This window comes from Sciurus carolinensis, chromosome 3, assembly GCF_902686445.1.
Source record: "Sciurus carolinensis chromosome 3, mSciCar1.2, whole genome shotgun sequence".
Classification (NCBI taxonomy): domain Eukaryota; kingdom Metazoa; phylum Chordata; class Mammalia; order Rodentia; family Sciuridae; genus Sciurus; species Sciurus carolinensis.
Genome location: NC_062215.1, coordinates 50,404,074 through 50,427,236, shown reverse-complemented (window position 1 = coordinate 50,427,236; position 23,163 = coordinate 50,404,074). Strand labels below are relative to the sequence as shown.

Genomic DNA, 23,163 nt, shown 5'->3' with positions numbered 1-23,163 from the left:
TCCACAATGTATTCATATTTTCAAAACATCATACACAATTTTTACTTATCTACTGAAAACTTTAAAAAACTTTTTAAAAGTCAAAGGGCTGGAGTTATTCAGTGGTAAAGCACTTGCCTAGCATGTGCAAGGCCCTGAGTTCAATCCTTAGCATCACATGTACAAATAAAAGTTAAATATACCCCTAAGACATAACTCAATTATTCCACTTACAGATATTTACCTAAGAAAAGTAAAAATGCAGTCAGGTGAGGTAGCACAGGCCTATAATCCCAGCAACTTGTGGGGCTGAGGTTGAGAGCAAGTTTGAGCTAACATCAGCAACTTAACAGAGTATAAATAAAAAATAAAAAGGGCTGTGGTAGAGTGCCCCTAGGTTCAATTCCCAGTACCACACACACACACACACAAAGTATATCCAAATAAAGACAGATACATGAATGAACATAGCAGCTGTACTTGTAACAGCCCAACACTGAGAACCACCCAAATATCCATCAGTAAGTGAACAGTTACACAGATTGTGGTAAATTTGAAAAATGGGATACCATTTACAACACAAAAGAATGAAACAGTGATATACACAACAACATAGATGAATTTTAAAGTAACTATGCCTAGTATAAGCCAGATCCCCTTCCCTCCCAAAAGAGCACATACTGTATCATTCTACTTAAGTAAAATTATAGAAATCAGAAAATAATTTATAGTGACAGAAAACAGATCAGCAGCTGTCTAGGGATGGGGGAGGGGTAATAGGAAGAATTTTGAGAAGACATGAAGAAAACTTCAGGAAGTAATGATTATGTTCATTATTTTGACTGTAGTGATGGTTTCATATGAGTATACATATGTCAAAGTTTATCAAATCATATGCTTCAAACATGAGCTAGTTATGATAATGTCAAATATTCCTCAATAAAGCTGTTCTTTAAAAAGTAGAATTAGAATAATATATCTGTACATGCTGACATAAAAAAAAATGTCCATAACACATTAGTAAGAAAAATAAACCTATGGAACAATACCTAAAAGACAGCTATATACCTCATGTGTGTTTATACTGAATATATGCACATATATACAAAATCTGAGGAAATACAATTGATCCATTTATGGTTAAAGATTGAAGACGAAATAGCTTTTCATCTTATCTGTTCCTACAGTGCTTGAACTTTGTAAAGCAAGTATACATTACTTCTGAAATTTAAAAAATACAAGTTATAAAATAATTGTCAAATTGAATAACTAATGAGCAAGATGAACTTGAAGGTGAAAGTCAACTGATTTATTTTAGGGACAAAAATGGTGGAGGCCTGGGCTGGGATTGTATAGCTCAGTGGTAGAGTGCTGGCTTAGCAAGTGTGAGGTACTGGGTTCAATTCTCAGCACGACATAAAAATAAATAAAATAAAGGTCTATGGACAGCTAAAAAAATATGGGAAGAAAAAAAAAAAAAAGGCAGAGTCCTGTGTTAGGAGAACAGCATATGCACCAAGTCCCCTGGACTTCACAGATTCAGACCTGTTCTCGCCCAGTGGAAAATCACTGCTTCTATCAGCTACTAAGTAAGACAGGTGACAACAGCTGTCCAGTCTTCAGGTATCCTGAGGCACAAAAATGCCAAGAGCTTTAGAGGACCAACAGTTTCACTCCAATTTTTAGTGGGGATAAGGAACATTCAAGGCCACTGTCAAAAACCAGACAAGGTTTCTGGGTATTTAGTACCTTGGATGATTTTCTGCTGCTGTTGCCGGATTTCATCAAAACCCAGGCCTCTGGTCTCCTCTGGCTCCTCAAAGAGCCAAGGGTTGGGTGCTCCTCGCTTAGCCTCTTCACTCATCAGGCTGGACCTAAGAACCACAATAAATGCATTACACATCTCAAAAAATATAGCTCAGATGCAAATTCCTCTCACAAGTGCAGGGGTGGCCAGCCTCAAATGCTTTGAAAATTCAATTTGCACAATTTATTGCATCCTTAGTTTATTCCAAGAACTGTGTTTAGTGCTATAAGAGTTACAAGGATGAATAAGGCTCAAACTTAATTCCCAGGGAATTACAGCCTGTTAAAGAGAAGATGGGAGAACATAATAATACTCGTATAGTCCTCCAAGATACATTTGACTCAATAATAATAGAAGTGACTGATAGATGAAGTTCTTAAATTTCAACAATATAAGACCAATTAGAAGTGGTCTTCCTACTAGGGCAAAGTTTCTCGCAGGCTATGTGACACCAAAGGTACAAACAATATTTCTCAACCAGATACAATGCTGATTACAGATAATAGAATAAAAAAGACAATATAATTTCCCATAAAATGGTACTTAATTGCTTACAGACAGAAATGCATGCATTCAAATCCAATTTTATGATTATAATGTAGCATTCATAACATAATCAACACAGTCCAAGTTATTAATCTTAATTGTCACTCCCTATAGTAACCAACATGCCCTGTTTGCACCCGTACAGGAACAGGAAATGACCAATCTCTGCCTCAGTCACAGTTTATTGGATTCTTTTCATCTCAAATTCCGCCTCTCCTGCCCCAACGTGTCTACATTGTGTCTGAGCAGTGAGGTTCACCTTGTCCTGGAAACCATGTCTGACCACTTCAACACAAATGAATGTTCACTTTACAGCACTTATTGAATTCAAAAGCAATAATGATGACAGCAACATTACAGTAGTGGGAGTAACAGCAACAGTTAACACGATTAAGCATTTGCTATGTGCAGGCACTGTTCTATCCATTTATGTATATTCACTCACTTCTCCATCATTGATCATTCTTCTAGCACTGATGGTATCTCTTGTATTGTCTAGAAATAACTGATACCCTACTGCTTAGCCTTTTATATAAATAAGTCTTGGCAGAAAAAGAAAAAGGAAAATCACCCTTTACTCGTCTGTACCCTGTTTCCCATTATTGAATGAACAGCTAACAGTACATCACTTACCAGCAATGTATGGACAGTTAAACCCACCTCCAGGAGTGCTGGGAGGATTAAACAGTTTGTTTATTCAAAACAAAATTTGTGGCAGGTGCAGTGGCACAGGCCTATAATCCCAGTGGCTCGGGAGGCTGAGGCAGGGGGATTTCGAGTTTGAAGCCAGCCTCAGCAACTTGGCAAGGCACCAAGTGAATTAGTGAGACCCTGTCTCTAAATAAAATATTAAAAGGCGGGGGGGACAGTAGTGCTGGGGATGTGGCTCAATGGTTAACTGCCCCTGGGTTCAATCCCTAGAAAAAAAAAATTTTTTTTTTGCTCAGTATTTATTTATGTGGTAGACACTAATCAACAGGGATAAAGAAAAAACAACTACAGGCAAAACAGACCAAAGTCTCTGCCTTACAAAGTGCAGATTCTCATTATAGCTTGTGCGTGTGGCAGAGGTGGGGTGCAGGGGACAATGTGTAAAATGTGTGCAAAGTACTTAATGTAGTCCTTGGAAAGTAATAATCATTCAAGAAAGTAACTTATCATTATATCAATGATTGTATTATATACACAGGAGACACTGAAATTTTTTAAACCCCAAAAGCTATATTAATTTCATTTTTAGTTTAGCACTTTAAAACCAAAGAACATAATATGTATCAAGAAACACAGCCAGGCCAAATGGGGAAAATATTTTTGAAATCCTTAGACTAAGATTTTAAGCATATAGCTGGTTTCTCTTATTCAAGTGTACTATAATTAGCATGTCAAACACTTTCTCTTTATCTAAAAGACAGATGTGTTCTTTAAAGCCTTACTTCACATGATTGGCCCCCAAGAATCCAAGATGTCAAGATTTCAGATTTATTCCATATAATAATTATTCAATTCTACCTAGCTTTGAAGAAAAAGCAAGGAAAGAAGTAAATTTGCAATCAAAGCATACCCCCCTAAACCCTTAAACTATCTTGCAAGTGCCAGCCTTTGTCAAAACAGGAACCACGTGGGATTCTGTATACAGCTCACTCCAATGCATGGATCACAGGCATGTAAAGTAACCTCAGAAGTGCATCAGCGACCAGCTATCAGCATCCATTCAAATAAATATATTGCAACTAGTTGATATTGCTTCTCTAAAGTTATTGCTGGAATGTCCCATTGTTGATCCTTGTGATAACACATACTTTTAAAAATTAATACAAAAGGGCTGGAGGTATAGCTCAGTGATAGAGTACACACTTAATACCAGTGAGGCTATGAGTTCAATCCCTAGAGCACACAAGCAAGTGCATGCACACACACACACACACACACACAAATTAATATTAAAAGGGAAAAATGTACAATTTCTTTTAGCAACCTCAAAAAATGACAAATTAGGACTTCACCAATGTGTGTATTTTAAACACCTTTTAGAGAATAAAAGTGACAACACAGGCACAATTTAATATTACTATTAAATACACATTACCAACAGACATATAGGAAAGATTTCCTGGAGTTATCCAATTCCCAAAGCTGATTTCCCATCTCCCCCTCTCTTCTCTCCTCTCTGTTTTAGTGTTTCAGTTTTGCTGATGTCCCAAACCTGCCAGGAAATCTAGCAATGTGTGTGCCTTTACTAATAAAAGCCAGTATGGTATTAAGATCATAGGTATTTTTATATGCAGAACACTTTGTTTTCTTTATATTACCTTTTACACTCAACATTTGGGATGATGCCTATTATTCAGTACAGTTCTATATACAGTGGCCCCAAGCAGAGCTGCATCAGAATCTGGGGGTAAGGGAAGTAATGGTACATGAATAATTAAAAAGAAGTCCCACATATAAAAATTCAGGCAAGGCATATCCTCCAACCCTTACCCTAATTGAAAATCACTGTGTTAAAGTCTTCCCAACTTATCTCTACCCATGATATTTTCCTATAGGTACTATCAACATTTGTGCCTTTTCATTGAAGAATCTCCAACTGGTATTCCTCTTCAAACTCAACATATGCAAAGTCAAATTCAGTATTTTCACCCTGTAACCTTTACTTCTCCTGGGCTCTCTATATTGGTTAGCAAGTCATTCAAGCCATGATTTTGTCTCCTCTCTCCCACATTGCATCAGTGGCAAGGCCTCTCAGAGGTGGTTCTCAAGTCCACGTCCTCATTTCCATCCCCAGTGGTACAGCCTTGGCTCAGACTCTCATCATCTGTCATGAGGACTATGGTGATGGTCTTCTGATTGGTCTCCGTGTTCCCAGTCACACTCGCCCAAATCATCTTATACTCTGCTGCCAGAATTATCTTTCTAAAAAAAAATATCTCACCGTATCATTTCTATATTTCAAAACTTCTGTGACTCCCCAGAAGCTACAGGTCAAGGGTGAGCTTAACAAGATGGTCCTGATGATCTCTGCATTATCATCTTCCAACATCCCCCCTTCCACACCCTATTTCTCCTTCAGCCCTACACACTGCTCAACCACTCAGACAAAGGCACAAACTTTCACACTCTCATGTTTTTGTATGAGTGTGAAGTGTCCCCACCCCCATCTCTTTGTCCATCTGGCAAAATTCTATTCATCCCCTAAGGCTCAACTCAAATGTCACTTCTGCTGCTTAGTCCTTCCTGATCCCTATCCCATCCCCCTTCCCTCGAATCAATCACTCGCTGGTGCTCCCATGGCACTTTGCTCACAACCTCTAACGTGGCATTTATCAAGCAGGATTGTACTTAGTTATTTACTCATCTGTCTCCCTTCCTAAATTATGAGCTCTGTGAGGAAAGAGGCCACATGACAGTCATGTTTATATCCCCTGTACCCCCCCTAAAAAAAAAAAAAAAAAAAAAACAGCTTCAGAATATGCCAGAGAAGCAGCATTCAGTAAATGTTTACAAAACAGAACTGGGAAAACCACTGGGGACCCTGAGGGCTTCAAGCCAAAGGAAGACAAAATGAAGAAGGTATTTAACATTTTCATTTTGACAGATTAAAAAAGAAATCCTACTTATCAATTGCTACCTGCCTTCTAGATTTTAGCAGCCAAGACTGATATTGTTCAAGCAGATGGAGAGAATTTCTTGGTAAACATGTTGTATCTCAACCTCATTTTTGGAATGACAAGCAAGGAGCATTTCTCCTTTCCTTTGCAAACTAAGTTAAAGAAAGAAAATGTTAATTCCTATGTTGCTGAGTTTAGGATGGACTTGATTTTTTTTCCCTTGATGGAGATGTAACCCAGGGCCTCACATATGCTAGGCAAGTGCTCTACCCCTGAACCACACCCTGAGTCCTTTGCCTTAAACTTCTGGGCTCAAAGATCCTCCTGTCTCAGCTTCCCCAAGTGGCTGGGACTATAGGTCTACACCACAGTGCCTGGCTCCCATCTTTTTAAAATATATAATTTTTTATCCAAGTTCTTAGGTAAGTGGAACTTACCTAATAAAAGGAACTTATCAGATAAATGCCATATTAATAAAAATGTTAGTATCTGTCTTACATAGATCTTACCACAAGATTTCATGGTCGCTTTCTAAGGACAAAAAATGATTTCATATTCATCCCCAAAAGAAAATTGCATATGTTATTAAATTATAATACTATGGGGGCACAGATAATCCATCTTTCTGTTGACAAATGAAGTTGAAGTTTGTTAGAGTTCATAGGGAGGGCGTTCTTATCAACTGAATACAGAATTGAAAAGGCAGTGAATTCCAAGAAGTAGCTTTTCAAAAAGATGTCAGAGTGACTATACAAAATGTTTGTTTTGTCTGGAAGAAATATCAGTGTTTGAGTATTCACAGACCACAAGGGAGGTTTGCAGTTAGGACTAGCAAAGCTATTTCTAGGGTGTCAGTGAATTGAATTGAGTCTGCAAAGTTTCGTAACTAGACTTGCCTATAGATGTGAAAATGCTACTATGGTATGAAAGGGCAATTCCTTTTTCAAAACTTTTTGTGTAGTTTCATTCTGTGAATATAAAGATGCACAGAGGCTCAAATTTCAATCAGAAATAAATTCTTTGACATAAATTCCTTAGAGACAAAGTCTGGCAACAAGATGCAGACTGGATTACGCGGAAGAGAGGCTGCAGTGGGGAAGCAGGCCAAAGGCTGTGCAGTGATGTAGGTGGGCAGCAATGGGGGTCTGGACAAAGGAAAGGACAACAGAGAACACAGAGAAAGGGACAATTAACATACTGATTCAAAGGGAAATTCCACAAGGACTGGTGAGCAGACTGGATATAGGAATAAAGATTTCCAGACCTGGTTGAGTTGGGGGAATGGACATAACTTAGGAAGGGAAATTTTTCATTACCTTTCAAGCATCACACAGTTCCTAATAACAACCCCAAAGTAACACTCCTCCTTGAAGCTCATGTTCTATGGGTATATGAATATTTGTAGCCATATTTATAGACTGTTAACTTCTTTCAGTCCAATACTCCATCCCATTATATTTTTGTACCCCAACCATCCATCCCTCCAACCATTTAACAAATACAGAGCACTCTCTACGTTTCAGGTGCTCATCTCAGGGAACTGGAAGTGAACAAGAGCAACAAATACCTCACCTCATGAAGTTGACACTCTAGGGAAAAAAAGGTCCAACATTGTACCTAATGCAAAAGAAATTCTCAAAATATTTTTGTTAATTTAAGTAAATAATCTTCACTGAGTATTAATCCAGAGCAAATAAGAACTCAAAACAAGGAAAATATTTTCCTTATCATTCAAGGAAATCATACCACAGGACCTTGAAAACCTAATGCAAATATTTTTCTAATTTTAAACCAATCTTTTTTTTGGGTTGTTAGCCAAATTTACCTTGGGGAGTTAGCACAATTTGATAAAAGGGAAGTTTTTCATTATCTTTTAAATTTCACTATAGTAGCTAATAACAACTCCAAAGTAAGAATGTTCCTTCAAGATCAGGACCTGTGTGGATGAATGGATGCTTGTAGCCGTATCTACTAGACTGTTAACTCCTTTCAGTCTAACACTCCATCCTATTTTTTCCTGTATCCTATCCTTTTAATAGTAATGAAAACCTTAATAAGACAGTTCACAGAAGAATAGAAATGTGGGGTGGAAAAGGCCATCAGAAGTTATTATTTTGGCTCTCCAACCCAAATCTCAGAAATCTGAGAATACTGTTCTTCAAGGTCATCCAGGAAATTTAAAACCAAATAAATCCAAAGGACATTGTCCTTAAAGTGTTTGATTGCCATGGGTACCTAAAAGGTAGAAGAGGGCAAGGAAGCCTGATATACAAAACACCTAAGAATTCTAAGAGCTGAAGTGACTGCTAAACTTTATGGTGACAGAGAGCCATCTGCTGGTTGGTGGTTCAAGTTCAAGTACAACAATCCAATAGTCAACTTTTACTGCAAGCAGCTCTGTACTTTATTATTACATAAGGCACCTTTGAAAACATGCTTAGAAACAGACTGTGCAAAAGTCAACAATAAGCTCATATAGTATAAGGAAGCTTCTGTTCTTGGAGCCAGGCCTTCTGGACCCTGTCCTTAATAACAACTCCGCTCTTCCTTCACTTGGTTCTTCACAAACACTGTGAAATGACAAATCCAATGAGTGTCCAATTGACGAGCACAATTTGCAATTTGCATGTAGGCATTTGGTATGTCTAAAGAGTCTCAACTTTATCTTGACACTATTGTTTTTCCTCTTAGTTAGCATAAGTTTCCATTCTGACTTATTTTATAAAGATAAAATGCAATCAAATGTTTACGTATGAAAATTAACACTGTTCTATGGACTGAGATGTGAGGGCAGTAAAACAAAGTCATTGGGTGACAGGCAGTGCCAACAACAGAAGTAGAATTTTGGGTTTTTCAACTGATGTACAAAAATCCAAATTTGGCATTAAAAGACTATTTAAGGGTATCAATGAATAATACATATACATTCAAGATGCATAAAAATCAAGGACTGCATAGATAGACATCATTTCCACCCCAATGACCTTGCTTTTCATTGTATCAATTCATCTAAATCATACTGAAAAATACAAATGATTGAGATGGACACCCACTCTATTAGCCATGGCAACTCTTCCTCTGGGGACAGAACCCAGGAAATCAGTAAGCTCTCTCAGGTGACTTTTATGCAACCAGCAGGACACCAAAGTGCAAATCTGGTATGGAAGCTTAAAAGTATAGGATTCAAGAAAGTACACAAGAGAAAAAAAAATTTTACCCACTTAACCACGGCTATCTCAAGTGTGTTTCTTCCATATTCTCCTCAAACTCCTCCCCTGAAACTGATTTCTCTCTTTTCTAATGTAGACTACGTATGGCCCATACACCCAGTTTTGCACCTTAATATTCACTACTCATATTGACCTCTAGATGTTGTGTGCAAGAGAGACTTCCCCCAAATGGCACGCCACCTATGTATTTCCTGCTGCCAAGATCAGGGACAGCAAGTGTTCATTCATGCTTATAAAGCACTTTCCAGTTTACAAAGAGCCTTCACAGACATTCTTCTCATTTGAACCGCATAATATTTGGAAAAGTCATGATTATCTTCATCTCACATATAATGAAATGGAGTCAGAACTCAAACCCAGGCTTTCTCATACTAAATCTTTTGTTCCTTCCACTGAATCACACAATGCAAAACTAGCAATATGCTGCTTGAACATGTAGTGGAGGAATAATGCTGCCTGTAGGTAAAATGAACAGGAAAAAGGACAAAGTACTCAAAGTCAGTAAGCAATGGACAAGTGAGGACCCCTAAAAAGGAACTGTGGTAGGAAACCAAAAGCAAAAGAGAAAAGGACTAGGAAACAAAACCTAAGGCAAAGGACAAGAAGACTTAAGCTCTAGTTCTCTGCCACTGATTCAACTTAAGTAACGACTTAGCTCTAAAAATTGGCCTACTCATCTATTAAACCAAAAAAGTAATCCTCTTCTTACCTCTGAAGATCACTATAAAATAAGAAGTCACAGATTAGAGGTCAGCCTCAACAACTTAGCGAGACACTGTCTCAAAATTAAAATAAAAAGAAAGAAAAAGAAAAATCCACAAATTGGAGAGTATTAAACAAGTTCTTTTAAAAATTCACATAATAAAGTCAAATACAATATGTAAAGGTAACTCCTTTTTCTTCTTCCTGCTTATAAATGGACTGGAATTTTCTTCCTTTTTCAATTCACAAAATTTTTTTGATTTAAAATCATTACATACAGGGATAGGGAATCTTTTTATTTTCCATACCAAAGTAATAACTATACCAGTACTTAAATATTGAAATTCAAAACAGATATCATTTTTGTCCATATATTACCAAAACCCACCAAGTTCATCAACACCCACTGATGGCCAAGTTGTCAGGAAATGGGCTCTCTTGTTGGGTGCTAGGGGGGCATTCCTGTAATTCCGGTGATTCAGGAAATTGAGGCAAGAAGATCACAAGTTCAAGGCTAGCCTCAGTAACTTAGCCAGGTCCTAAGCAACTCAAAATAAAAAATAAGAAGGTCTAGGGATATGACTCAGTGGTTAAGTGCTTTTGGATTCAATCCCTAATACTCCCTTGTATTGCTGGAGGAACATAAAGCACTACAACTTTTAAAAAGTAAATGGGGCTGTTCCTGTCAAAATCTGAATATCCGTTCCTTTTGTTCAAAGACTTTGTCCAATGTGAAGAGAGGCCATAGTCTCTATGGGTATTTACCTCAGCATTGTGTGTAATGGCAAAAACCAAAATGACCCAACATCCATTAAATGGGTAGTAGTTGAAAAAATGACTGCATATTTCTATTGCAGAATAACAGCTGTTGGAAAGAATTTGTCAGCTCCATTGAGAGTACAGGAGAGAGACGAGGAAGGGAAGATAATAGGGAATAGAGAATCACAGCAATACATACACATATTGAACACTACACATCCCCCATTAATATGTACAATTTTTATTTATTTATTTTTTTCCCAAGGAGCTGCGGATAATTTTTATATTTTTATGTACCACTTTAAAAATAAACTTTAAAAAAGTAAATGACAACTATGTGAAAACTATTAGAAAATATATTAAAAGCATCCCTCTTCTTTTAAGGAAAAATCGATTTTTTGCAGTTTGATCAAACTGGGGAAAAGCATCTAAAAGGCTTTCTCCCCCAACCCCACAGAGGCAGTTACGATTTATAGAAACAAAAACCAGGTGACATACATATGTGGATTCAGCTAGGCTGTGCAAGCCAGGGAATGTGTCAATGGCAGCCCAGCGGGAGGCACGGGTAGTTTTATTCTCAGTATGAGGAAGTTCAGCAGCTCTCAGTTTCAATCCCTCCTCCCCTGTTTATTTCATCCCTCAATGCTGAGGGAATTGGGACTCTATGACATCTGGCTGGCAAGTTATTACTGGAACTCATCCCTTTTATTTTAAAATCTAGGGGGAAAAAAACATTAAAATCAAGAAATGCCAAAAATCAAGCAAATTTTTCAGGGAGAAAGAGCAATGGAAGAAAAAAAATATGAAAGTAAAAGGTAAAAAAGGAAGATGAAAGAAAGGAATACAGAGACAGACTAGGGATGAGGCACAGTCTAGATAGTGATAAAAGAGGATGTATAAAAATGGTAAACAGGGTTGCAGTTACTCGGACAGGAGGATAAAAAGGTCAAAGGGAATTGAAAGGTCAAAGACAATGCCTTTCCTAAAGTTAGGAAGCACAAGCAATCTTAACATTCTCTCCTTGCTTTCAAGGAAGAAACTAATTTTTCCAAAATATAGCAACCAGGAAGTTGTTTCCTTTCTATTGACTTATAGCTCCATCTTGTGGTCTGTTCAGGACATAGCTCTCAGAGTGCGCATATGTAACAGGCATGTGTGTGTATGAGTGCACTTATATGTAAAGTATGTGTGGTGTTATATATATATATATACTCCCAAATATACACATGCAGAACAAACGTATATGTAGTATATAATGTATATTTGTACTTAAACGCATATTTTTAAATTCAAGTAGAATGTACAAAAAGAAAAGTCATAAGTATAAAGCTCAAAGATAACTTACCAAGTGAATACTTCTACCATTACCCAGGGCAAGAAACAGAGCATTACCAGAACCTGCATCCCCTTCTATTCACTACTTCTCTCAAAGGGAACCACTTTCATGATTCTTACCATCATGAATAAATGTTGCTTTTACAGAAATGGCATCATACAATCTGTACTCATGGCTGGCTTATTTCACTCAACATGATGTTTTGAGACCCATCTACAGTGTGGTATATAGTTGTAAACTGTTCATTTCATTTGCTGTGCAGCACCACTGTATGCACATGCCCTAATGTATTTAGCCATTATGCTGTAGAGGTCACTTGTTGGTTTCCAGGTGGGACTATTAAGAACAGCACTGCCATAAATATCCTTGTGTATGTCTTTTGTACAGTTATGTTTTAGTGACTATAGTTTTCCAAAGAGTATACCAGTAAGTAGTATAAGAGAATTCCAGACCACATCCTACCAATATTTGTTATATCTGTCATTTTATTTTAGCCATTCTCATAGATATAATGGTGTGATATCCTGGTTTCAGCTTGCAATTTCCTGATGACTAGTGAAGTTGAAACCTTTTCTCTGTTCATCAGCTACTGGATATCCTCTTTTGTGAAGTGCAAGTCCTCTATCAATTTTCCCCTCTAGTGGGGTGTCTTTTTCTCAATTATAGGGGTTCTTCATATATCCTGGATACATTTCCTGCATCAGATATATGCCCTGCTAATAAAGATATCCATCCTATGGCTTGTCTTTGCTCTTCATAGTATATTTGGTAAACAGCATTTCTCATTTGAATGAAGTCCAGTTCATCATTTCCTTTGTATTTAGTGCTTTTGGTGAGCTGTTGAAGAAATCTTTGCCTATTCCAGGGTCATAAAGACATTCTCCTATGTTTTCTCTAAAAGTTATCTTCTTTGACCTTTCCCATTTAAAACAATACTTTTGTAATTTATTTTTTATGTAGGGTGACAGCAGGGAGCAAGATACTTTTCCATAAGGACATTCAGTTGACCTAATATCATTTATTGAACAGTCTACCTTCTCCATTGCAATCACTGTCACTTTTGTCACAAATTAGGTATCAATATGTGTGGAGGACAGATTCTGAGCTCTATTTTGTTTTACTGGATTCTTTGTTTATTCTTCTACCAACACCACACTACAGCTTTATGACATCTTTACAGATAATGTGGATCTTCCAACCTTTTTGTTCAAAACTGCCTGGGTTTTCTTGTCTCTTTGCCAGGTAAGCTGTAGCTGTAATCAACTTTTCAAATGACAAACTAAAAACCAACTGGAGACTATAAATGGGTTTGCACTGTATCTACAAACTGATTCAGAAAGAACTGACACCTTTACAGTATTGAGTGTTCTCATCTCTGAATATGGTATAATCTTCTATTAGGTTTTATTTAGCTTCTCTATATAATGTGTCATGGTTTTCAGTCTAGAGATCTCCTTTAACCTATTCCTAAATATTCCATGTCGTTTTAAATACAAATAATGGAATCTTTAAAATTTTTTTCAATGATTTCTTTGTTGCCTGGATCTTCTCAAGGGAGAAACTTCCAGGTTGCTCACCACCTACAGACATACCTATTTCCCATGGTAATAACTGAATATCTCTGTTGACTTGATTGATAACATGCAGTTACAATAACTAATATTTGTTCAGATCTCAAGGTCTTTGGTTTCATTTGCTTGATCAACTTTCAAGCAATGACCAGTCTCATAAGTATATACATACCCTAAAAACTTCAAATACTACTTTGCCAAGTTCTCAGTGAAAGATATTTAACTAGTTTAAACATCCTATTTCATTATCTCCAGAATATATTTTTAAGCAATAAAAAGTGCACAGTAAAGAGTATATTACATTATAATTCAAGTTAAAATTTAAAAAGGTGAGAGACTAAAGATGGGTGTGTGTATCCTAGTATACATAGAGAATCTCTTTGACAGGATACACAAATAACTATTAAAAGTGGCCCCCTCTGGGAAGGAAATGGGAAACTGCATTTTAGAACAGGGAGGGAATCTCAATTTTCATTGATTTTCATTTGTAGTTTTACTTTTTAAAACATAACATGCTACTTTAAAATGAATTTATATTTTAAGGCATTCTTCAAAAACAAATATTCTATTCCATTAGTTCCCATAAGCCACTGGAATATTCATTCCAGTGTCAACTTTGTGGCCTAATAATCTCTTCTACCAAGAAGAATCATATGACTGGGTAGGGCAGTTTCCTACAATGCACAAGGCCCTGGGATTGATCCCCAGCACTAGGAGGGAAGGAGGGAGGGAGAAAGGAAGGAAAGGGGGAGGAGAAAGAAAGGGGAGAGGGAGATTAAAAGGAAGGGAAGGGAGGAAAGAGCCAGGTGTGGTGGTGCACATCTGTAATTCCAGCAGCTCGGGAGGCTGAGATCAGAGGACTACGAGTTTGAAGCCAGCCTCCACAACTTAGTGAGGTCCTAAGCAATTCAGTAAGACCCTGTCTCAAAATAAAGGGCAGGGGTGGGGCTGGGGATGTGGCTCAATAATTAAGCACCCCTGGGTTCAATACCCGGTACCAAAAACAAAAAAAAATAAATAAAACTTTGTCATATGATATAACCATAACCATATGTTATGGCTAATATCAGCCCACTAGCTAATATAAGGGAGAAAATGTGCTCAGGCAACATATATGCCAAATTTTTCAGATCAGTCTCTATTTCAAATACTACTCTAGTTGTCATACTATCAGTTCATATACCCAATGAACCTGTTGCACTTCTCAAAAGGGAATTAAACAGGAATTAACAATACACAAGATTATTTGCAGGGGCTGGGGATATAGCTCAGTTGGTAAAGTGTTTACCTCATGTGCACTTTAAAATGAATTTATATTTTAAGGTATTCTTCAAAAACAAATATTCTATTTCATTAGTTCCCATAAGCCGCTGGAACATTCATTCCAGTGTCAACATTGTTCATCAGTTCCCAGTACAACAACAACAACAAAAGATTATCTGCAGAAGAAATCAAATTGATCGAACTGTAAATCTGGTACGGTCATAACTGGTTATACTTCATTTATACTTCTCTATCTCTTTTGGAAGACAGAGATAGGTATAAATATCCCAACTCCTTAAAAAAGTGAACTGGAGAGTAAAAGCCACAATCCAATTTCTACTTGAGCTTACCTAAATTATTCAAAAGGCCAGTGAGTTGCTACTTCTCTGGGATTTTGGGAACAGGCCAAATAGCCAGACATTAAATTTCTTTTAATAAAGTCAAAGAACTGAAGAACTTTTGAGTTACTGATTCAATAGATAGCTATCTATTGCTATCTATTGCTAAGGGAGCTGTGGAGCTGAGCTGAGACAGTCACTGCAGTTTGCCCACCCAAAGGCCTTATGTCTCTTCTCTCCTACAATCAGAACTTCAACCTGAGTGAAGGTTCATCCACCCACAGAACATGACCCCATCCTGGTTTTCAGTTCAGGAAGACATCTATCCAGAATAAATCAAGCCACTGACAACAACCCCACACCCTCATATGTTTCTGGCATAACATGGTCATATGATACAACCTAGTCTACTTCTATCTTGAGCCAAAGTCAAAACTGAGAAGTTTCTGGGAAGTGCTTCATTCCTCTTAAAAGACAACTTGAACATACAAGAGAATCAACAGAAAAAACAATTAAAAACATTCAGAGAATGTTACATCAGGTAGCAAAAGTTTTTATACAAACAACAATCACAAAGCATAATGGAATAAATAATCAGGAATAAATTTAACCAGAAATGTGTTAAGCTTATTTGAAGAAAGCACTACTGAAAGATAGCATGAACAAATGGTGGTGGGGGGATCTAATGTTCTTGGATAGGAAAATAAGATCATAAAGAATTTTAAGATTTAATACAATCTAATTTTTTAAATGAATTGTTTCCCCTATTTTAGAATCAAATAAGCTGACTGAAGAGTTCATTCAAAAAAACGTGAAACTCTTAAAAAGATGTTTGATGACAAAAGACTAGCTCTATCATGTATTAAAGCTGAAAACCTCAATATTTTGAGGTACTAACACATAAGAACCAACACAACACATCAAAGTCCAGAAACAGTCCATAGGAATGTACTATATGATAAAGTCAGAATCTCAAATTTGAAAATGAGATAACCTTCTTGATAAAAGAAATACAACCAGACACAAAAATAGGATAGTGAGGTAGGGAAAAAAAAAAAGTGGGATTTATATTCCTTGTCACTTAGATTCTAAATGGATCAAATATTTAAGTTATAAAACAAAAGTACTAGGAAAAACAGGAGAATTACTTTGCAACCCTAGTTCACCATAACTGTATGCAGTAATTACATAAAACTCTAAGATATTACTATAATGAAACTATCATTATATATCAGTTGGGAGTAGGATACAAAAGTTTAGTAACTCTCCTTGGGGAAAACCACAGGGAAACAGGCACTCACAGAAATTGTTGGCACAAATCTAAACTGGATCTAGCCCTCTGGTGGGCAACTTGCCAAATGCTATCCAAATTACAAATGCACATACCTCTGACCCACTCATCCCACTTTTAAGAACCTGTCTAGTGATATGTGCAAAATATCTTACATTTCAAGTTATTCACTGCTATGATTCTGTAATAGAAAAAGACTGAGAACACACCTATCTATTAAGAGACTAGTTAATTATGGTTATGTGTATACGATGAAATATTCTAAGCCTATAAAAGCTAAACACAAAACCTTATGTCCTCAATGGGAAAATCACCCAAGATATTTGATCAGGTGACAAAAGATTGCTGTAGAATGAATGGTACATACAATATGTTACCACTTGTGTGAAAGACAGAAGAAAATAAGGAAATGCAATTGTATTTGTTGGTAAATGCGTAAGAGAACCCTGGAAGAAGGATATACCAAAAATTATTAACAATTTTGTTGAGTAGTGAGGGACAGTGATAGGGTCTTCAGTGAATACTGTTAAGTGCTTTTTAGATTTCTTAGCCATATGAGTATCTCGCTTATACAAAATATCCCCTTCCTCTGGTAGTGTTATGCTTAGAGTGTGCCTTCAAACTGCTATGGCTATTCTGAGACCAGAAGAGGAGTCAGTCTGAAGAGAAAGTCAACACTCTGAGGAAAGCAAAATGAAGAGTATCAAGAACCAGGATCCTGGGCTGGTGCAGTTGTGCATATTTGTAATCCCATCTACTCCAGAGGCTGAGACAGGAGGATTGTAGTTTTCAGGGCAATCTTGGCAACTCAGAAAGACCCTGCTTCAAAATAAAAAATTAAAGGGGGGGAGGGGTTCGAGGTGGTGAACTAGAGGGAGGCTGTGCTCCTGGTCGCTCCATACCTTATTTTTCAAGTAGAGGAAAATCTGTTTTTCAATGAGGCAGTCTTTGCTGCTCATCAATACCTGCTGTTCAACCCATTTGTCCACCATGATCACCGGCCCTCTGACAGCATATCGTCTACTTTTTGAGTGCAAATCGCTGACTGACTGTTGCCTATCATCCACCATTTGCCCGTTTGCCTACCTCTTGCCTGTTCATCGCCTGCCTTTCATCTACCCATCACACACTGCCCGAGTTCTACCTGTCAATCATCCACTGGTATCCTGCAGACAGCCCACAGACCACCAGCGGATCACTGGCTGCCCGCTGTTGCCTGGAAGTCCACTGTCACAGCCCGCTGGATTGGCTGCCACCATTTTGGGACAACAGCCAGGACCTGTAGGATCCCTCGCCCAATCTATCACGCCCTGTCTTCAGGACCCCCAGCCCTGTCCACACCCCGTGTGAACTTGGCACCCACACCCAATTGGTGCCTGTGCTGCACCTACCCATTTGCCAACACTTTGGAAGCCAGTGCAACCATCTTGGATTATCCCAGAAGCAGAAGCCGCCATCTTTACATGGGGCAACTCCCATCCTGAGATGCCTGCTGGAGACTGGAAGCTCGTTGTCAGGTACCTCCCATGCATCAGGCTACTGAAGACTGGGAGGTTTAAATAGTATATGATTTATAGTGTTGATTTTATTTCTCCTTTTTGGAATATTTAAGTTTTTATTTCTTTATTTTTCTTGCTCTATTTTCCTTTTGTTTACCTGTTTCCTTAGAGTCTTGTCCCTTTTCTGATGTTAACAATCAACTTCTTTTGATTCCACTTTCACTCTTCCTACAACCTAGTACCTCTATATACTCTTTTCTTTTTGCATTAACAAGATCTACACCCCTCCCCATCCTCTTTGTCCACCATTAGAAACTGTAGACCTCATTGCAAATATATAGATTATATTATAGATAATAATTGAACTTATCCTCTATTTATTAGGATAATACTGTTAATACCTTCATAGGGGCTATTTGGTTTAGGGCTGCATATTGTTTGTACTGAGTGCTGCTGTTATAGATCTCCCCATTAAAGGAGAAGTTTTGGAAACCTGCAGGGTCACTTTAAGCCTATAGTGGGGAAACTGCAATACCTCAGATCTGCACTGCTAGAGGTGAAGATAAGTGAACAACATGAAAAAACAAGGGAAGAAAGTGTTCCAAACAAACCAAGATTCTATATTAATAGACTCCAATGACAGAAGGGTAGAAGAAATGTCAGAAAGGGAGTTCAGAATATACATAATTAAAATGATTCACAAAGAAAGGATGAGATAAGAGAGCAAATGCAGACAGCAAGTGATCACTCCAATAAACAATTAAAAGAGGAACTGTAGGAAACAAAGGAGCATTTCAATAAAGAGATAGATATTCTGAAAACAAACAGAAATCCTTGAAATGAAAGAAACAATAAACCAAATAAAAAACTCAATAGAAAGCATCACCAACAGACTAGATCACTTGGAAGACAGAACCTCAGACAATGAAGACAAAATATTTAATCTTGAGAAAAGGTGACCAAACAAAGAAGATGGTAAGAAATCATGAACGGAACCTCCAAAAACTATGGGATATCAAAAAAAGACCAAATTTAAGAATTATTGGGATTGAAGAAGGCACAGAGATACAAACCAAAGGAATGAACAACTTATTCAATGAAATAATAGCAGAAAATTTCCCAAGCCTGAAGAATGAAGTGTAAAATCAAATACAAGAGGTATATGGAACACCAAATGCACAAATTTACAACAGATCCACACCAAAGCATATTATAATGAAAGTGCCTAACATACAAAATAAAGATAGGATTTTGAAGGCTGCAAGCGAAAAGCATCAGATTACACACAGGGGGAAAACAATACGGATATCAGCAGATTTCTCAGCCCAGAATCTAAAAGCTAGAAGGGCCTAGAACAACACATTTCAAGCTCTGAAAGAACATGGTTGCCAACTAAGAATCTTATGCTCAGCAAAACTAACCTTCAGATTTGAGGACAAAATAAAATCCTTCCATGACAAACAAAAGTTAAAAGAATTTGCCAATAGAAAGTCTGCGCTACAGAATATTCTCAGCAAAATATTCCATGAGGAGGAAATGAAAAACAACAATGTAAGTCAGCAAAGGGAGGAACCACCCTAAAGGAAAGCCAATCAAAGGGGAAATCAAGTCAAGTTAAAAACCAAAAGTAAGCCAAAATGACTTGGAATACAAATCATATCTCAATAATAACCCTGAATGTTAATGGCCTAAACTCATCAATCAAAAGACATAGACTGGCAGATTGAATTAAAAAGAAAGACCCAACAATATGCTGCCTTCAAGAGACTCATCTCATAGAAAAAGACATCCACAGACTAAAGGTGAAAGGATGGGAAAAAAAATACCACACACACTAACTCAGTAAAAAAGCAGGGGTTTCCATCCTAATATCATATAAAGTGAACTTCAAGCCAAAGTTAGTCAGAAGGGATAAAGAAGGACATTTCATACTGCTTAAGGGAAACATAAATCAGTAAGACATAACAATCATAAATATTTATGCCCCAAACAATGGCATATCCATGTACATCAAATAATTCCTTCTCAATTCTAGGAACCAAATAAACCTCAACACAATAAATCTGGGTGACCTTAACACACTGCTCTCACCACTGGATAGATCTTCCAAACAAAAACTGAACTAAGAAACCATAGAACTCTATAACACAATCAATAACTCAGACTTAACAGACATATATAGAATATTCCATCCATCAACAAGTGAATATCAGCAACATGGATCTTTCTCTAAATTAGACCATATGTTATGCCACAAAGCAGCCCTTAGTAAATACAAAAAAAAAAAAAAAATAGAGAGATACTACCTTGTATTTTATCAGATCATAATGGAATGAAAATTAGAAATCAATGATAAAATAAAAAACAAACTACTCCAACACCTGGAGACTAAATAATATGCTATTGAATGAAGCATGGATAACAGAAGACACCAAGGAAGAGATAAAAAATTCTTAGAGATAAATGAGAATGACAATACAACATATCAAAAATCTCTGGGACACTATGAAAGCAGTACTAAGAGGAAAATTCATTGCATGAAGCACATTAAGAAAAGAATAAAACGTCAACAATCAAATGACCTAACATTGCATCTCAAAGTCCTAGAAAGGGCTGGGGAGATAGCTCAGTCAGTAGAGTGCTTGCGTTGCAAGCACAAGTCCCTGGGTTTGATCCCCAGCACCGCAAAAAAAAAAAAAAAAAAAGTCCTAGAAAAAGAGGAACAGAACAACACCAAAAGTAGTAAAAGACAAGAGATAATTAAAATCAGAGCTGAAATCAATGAAATTGAAACAAAAGAAACAATTCAAAAAAATTGACAAAACAAAAAGTTGGTTCTTTGAAAAAGCAAACAAAATAGATAAACTCTTATCCACAATAACAAAGAGGAAAGAGAAAACTCAAATTACTAAAATTTGTGATGAAAAAGGAAATATCACAACAGACACCATTGAAATACATAACATTAGAAGCTACTTTGAAAATCTACTCCAACAAAACAGAAAATCTCGAAGACATCAACAAATTTCTAGAGACATATGATCCACCCAAACTAAATCAGGAGGACATATACAATTTAAACAGATCAATTTCAAGGAATGAAATAGAAGAAATCATCAAAAGCCTACCAACCAAGAAAAGTCTGGGACCAGACGGATTCTCAGCTGAGTTCTACAGGACATTCAAAGAAGAACTTAATACCAATACTCCTCAAAGTATTCTATGAAATAGAAAAGGAGGGAACCCCTCCAAACTCATTTTATGAAGCTAGTATCACTCTGATACCAAACTCAGACAAAGATGCATCAAGGAAAGAAAACTTTAGACCAATATCTCTGATGAACATAAATGCAAAAATCCTTAACAAAATTCTGGCATCACATACAAAAGCATATTAAAAAGAGAGTGCACCATGATCAAGTAGGGTTCATCCTGAGGATGCAAGGTTGGCTCAACAACCAGAAATCAAAAAATGCAATTCATCACATCAATAGACTTAAGGTTAGGAATCATATGATTATTTCAAAAGATGCAGAAAAAGTGTTTGATAAAATACAGCACCCCTTCATGCTCAAATACTAAAAAAAAAAAAAAAAAAAAAAAAGAATAGTAGGAATATACCTCAATATTGTAAAGGCTATTTATGCTAAGCCCATGGCCAACATCATTCTTAATGGAGAAAAATTGAAAGCATTCCCTCTAAAAACTGGAACAAGACAGGGATTCCCTCTTTCACCACTTCTATTCAATACCGTGCTTGAAATACTAGTCAGCTCAATTAGACAAACCAAAGAAATTAAAGGGATATGAATAGGAAAAGAAGAACTCAAGCTATCACTATTTGCCGACGACATGATTCTACATTTAGAGGATCCAAAAAACTCCACCAGAAAACTTCTAGAATAAATTAATTCAGCAAAGTAGCAGGATATAAAATCAACACACATAAATCTAAAGCATGTCCATACATAAGCAATGAATCCTCTGAAAGACAAATTAGGAAAACTCCTCCATTTACAATAGCCTCAAAAAAAAAAAAAAAACTTGGGAATCAATCTAACAAAAGAGGTGAAAGACCTCTACAATGAAAACTACAGAACACTAAAGAAAGAAATTAAAGAAAACCTTAGAAGATGGAAAGATCTCCCATGTTCTTGGATAGGCAGAATTAATATTATCAAAATGGTCATACTTCCAAAGGCACTATACAGATTTAATGCAATTCCAATTAAAATCCCAATGTCATTCCTCATAGAAATAGAAAAAGCAATCATGAAATTCATCTGGAAGAACAAAAGACCCAGAATAGCCAAAGCAATCCTGGGCAGGAAGAATGATACAGGAGGCATCACGATACCAAGCCTTAAACTCTACTATAGAGCAATAGTAACAAAAATGGCATAGTATTGGCACCAAAATAGACAGGTAGACAAATGGTACAGAATAGAAGACACAGAGACAAACCCACATAAGTATAGTTATCTCATACTAGACAAAGGTGCCAGAAACATACAATGGAGAAAAGATAGTCTCTTCAACAAATGGTGCTGGGAAAACTGGAAATTCATATGCAGTAAAATGAAATTAAACCCCTATCTCTCACCCTGCATAAAACTCAACTCAAAATGGATCAAGGACCTAGAAATTAGACCTGAGACCCTTCACCAAATAAAATAAAAAGTAGGCCCGAATCTTCATCACGTTGGCTTAGGACCAGACTTCCTTAACAAGACCCCCAGAGCACAAGAAATAAAAGCAAGAATCAATAAATGGTAAGGATTCACACTAAAAAGCTTTTTCTCAGCAAAATGTGAAAAGAGAGCCTACAGAGAGGGAGTAAATCTTTTCCACACATACTGTGGACAGAGCACTAATCTCCAAAATTTATAAAGAACTTAAAAAAACTTTACACCAAAAATACAAAGAACACAATCAATAAATGGGCCAAGGAACTGGGCAGACACTTCACAGAAGAAGATATATAGGTGATCAATCAAATATATGAAAAAGTGCTCATCATCTCTAGTAATTAGAGAAATGCAAATTAAAACCACCCTAAGATATCATCTAACTCTAATTATAACAGTTACTATCAAAAACACAGCAATAATAAGTGTTGGTATGGATGTGGGGGAAAAGGCACACTCATACATTGCTGATAGAGTTGCAAATTGGTGTAGCCACTCTGGAAAGCATCTGGAGATGACTCTGAAAACTTGAAAAGGAGCCACCAT

The 23,163-nt window shown here is 36.9% G+C and overlaps 1 protein-coding gene across 1 annotated transcript in view; it reads right to left on the bottom strand.

Annotated features, from left to right (window-relative positions):
• The window catches only part of Stx8 (syntaxin 8), a 248,723-nt gene that overhangs the window by 199,059 nt on the left and 26,501 nt on the right, over window positions 1-23,163 (bottom strand). The window contains exon 5 of the mRNA XM_047546175.1: window positions 1,729-1,853. Coding sequence (XP_047402131.1) covers window positions 1,729-1,853 — 125 coding nt within the window. The remainder of the gene's footprint in view (window positions 1-1,728; window positions 1,854-23,163) is intronic.